Raw genomic sequence first — 2,685 nt, 5'->3', positions numbered from 1 at the left:
TTTATATGTCGCTTATTTTATTTGTCGTCTTCCTTTAATTAAAAATACGAGAGAGTTTCCAAAAACATAAAAAAAAAAAAAAACACAGTTTCTGCATAATTCGGAAGTGCATTTCCGAAACCCCGCAAAATCTGAAAAAAGGTGTTTTCGGAAGTGCATCTCCGAAAACACCCCCCATTTGGTGTTTTCGGAGATGCACTTCCGAAGTCTAAAAAATTTAAAAAAAAAAATACTTCGGAAATGCATTTCCAAAGCAGGGGTAAAGTGGGATTTTCGCTGGGGTGACCCGATAGGGAGGTGGATAAAGAAATTTTCTTTCTTTTTTTTTCTCTAAAATTAGCTAATCTAGACTTCTTTGGGCTCACGTGTACCCTACAATAAAGAGTAATGCCAATTAATTATTTAAAAAAAGAGTGTACAAATACTATTAAAATTTCCCTGAATTCTAAGAGGATATATTGTCTAACATTTTCATTATGATAAATACACATAAATAATTTATTTTATAAAACAAAATTAACTTCTTGAAGGTTAAAAACAATTTTGTTCATAAACAATTGTTTTAAAAGATATATTTTTAAAACTAAATGATTTTAATATAATTAAATCTTTGACAAAATTAAATATCTAAACTATTAAGTATAAAACAATATTTTAATTTATAACAAATGAGATCAAAATAAGTTTGTATAAAAATTAAATTAACAAATAAAAAGTTAAAATTACTTTTTTTAAACCTACTTTCCTTAATTAATAATTAACCGAACAAAAATCTATAACAAAAAAATTCTAAATTTTCCATATCCATTTTCTATCAATGATATTTTGTTCCATTTGGTCTCTCATCTTCGAGCTACTCTTATACGTGGAGGAAAATAATATAGCATAATTATAAATTAATTAATGTACCTTTCAACGTGACCCTAAAGTTAAAGCATGCAAACCTTCAAAGTTACTTGTACTTCACAAGCACATAAATCACATCCCAATTTTGTACATATACCATTTCTCATATCAATGACAACCTTAAACTCCATTCGTGTATCCTCAGAAACCAATCAAATACAAGCTCCAACAAATTATTTTTCCATGCAAACATTAGATTCATCAATTCAAAATCTAATAAAATCATGGAAAAGAAGACAAAGATGGTTGTTTCTTGTTACAACCTCAAACCAACAAGAATATTTGTTCAATAGAGCAACATGGCGAACACAATTGGTCAATTTCCTAGAATCAACAATAATTCGCGCGATTTCAATATCTTTACTTCTTGCCGATCTCATAATCACGATTCTTGAGCTATCTTCTTCTCTAATTTCATGTAAACAAAAAGTGAACATAGTAGAGGAATTATGGCTTCATTGGATTGGAATTGGTATTTTGAGTATTATTTCAATGAAGATAATTGGTTTGTTGGTAGGGTTAGGTTTTTCATTTTTCAAGCATCCGGGATATGTTGTGGATGGTGTTGTGGCAATTGTCGCATTGATTATGGAAGTTTTTATGGAGAGGAGAGGGGGTGGTTTATTGGTTGTGGTTAGTTTATGGCGTGTGATTAGAGTTGTGGAGAGTGTGTTTGAGTTAAGTGATGAAGCTATTGAAGCTCAAATTGAAGGAATAGTTTGTCAATTTGAGGTACTTAAAGATGAGAATGTTAGGCTCTTGGAGATTATAAGTGAAAAAGATAAGATAATTGAAAAGCTTAAGGAAGAATTAGATAAATATATATGAGGTAGATAAGGAGAGATGTTAAGCTTGTTAAATTCTATTTTATCAGTTATTTTACAACAAAAATAGACTCTCTTTTTTTTTATATCACCACCGGTTTAGTTCGGTCCAGGATCAGTTCTGAAATCAAATGGATCGAACCGTAGTTCTCTCTATCAAATTCAGCATCAATCACCACTGAACCAACTTATTTTTGTCTATTTATTAATAAAAATTCATTTTGAATTTATTTATAGATATAATTATGTCATATGTTTTTAGTGATATTCTACATGTATATTTATTTATGTTATATTATTAATGTAAATGAAATAAAACGTATTTGCTCCTTTCAACGAAAACGTCGGAAGTAACCTTAAAGGGTTAGCTCAGTTGGCAAATGAACTTTATCCAAAAAGGGACTGAACCGGCTAGTACCCGGGTTCGATCCCAGCTGGAGTCAAAAACGCCTTGGGGCCACGGTGTCGTCGCCTCCGAGCCCGGGTCCGAATTAGTCACGTAGGACCCCTTTCCCCCGCGGATACTGGTCGGTTAACACCAAAAAAAAGAAAACGTCGGAAGAGATTGAAGCCCTCTCATAATTTTAATAACAGAAAATAGAAGGGGTTTGGTCAAAATATGTAGTAACGGTTTGGAGAAAGAAAAAGGGAGCATTTTTTCAAAGTATTTTTGTTGAAGCTTTTTTTGTCCATAAAATCATAGTCGGGTTCTACGTATGTATGACAATAGGGCGGGTCAGAGACGGTTATTACCTCTCTCAAATTCAAATTCGAATCTCAAATAATTCTCGTTCTCCGTCCCAAACCCAAACGAAGATGGAGAGTTAAAACTCAAACCCGATCCAAATGGGTTCGGATATTCCCACCACCATCCATTTAGCGCAATTAATTTTTTAATAGTGTTAGCTGAAGATTTCGTTTTGTAGTATTTGTCCTTCGAAGAAGTAGAAAATCG

General features: G+C 32.1%; 1 protein-coding gene across 1 annotated transcript; it reads left to right on the top strand.

Moving 5' to 3' along the window:
• Positions 1-1,037: 1,037 nt before the first annotated feature.
• LOC131611328 (uncharacterized) lies at positions 1,038-1,909 on the top strand. Its single transcript, XM_058883374.1, has one exon. It carries the CDS (start codon positions 1,090-1,092, stop codon positions 1,732-1,734), a length of 645 nt encoding a protein of 214 aa, XP_058739357.1. The 5' UTR covers positions 1,038-1,089; the 3' UTR covers positions 1,735-1,909.
• Positions 1,910-2,685: the final 776 nt, after the last annotated feature.

This window comes from Vicia villosa, linkage group LG6, assembly GCF_029867415.1.
Source record: "Vicia villosa cultivar HV-30 ecotype Madison, WI linkage group LG6, Vvil1.0, whole genome shotgun sequence".
Lineage (NCBI taxonomy): Eukaryota > Viridiplantae > Streptophyta > Magnoliopsida > Fabales > Fabaceae > Vicia > Vicia villosa.
Note: the sequence above shows the minus strand (reverse complement) of the source record. Positions and strands in the feature narration are given on the sequence as shown.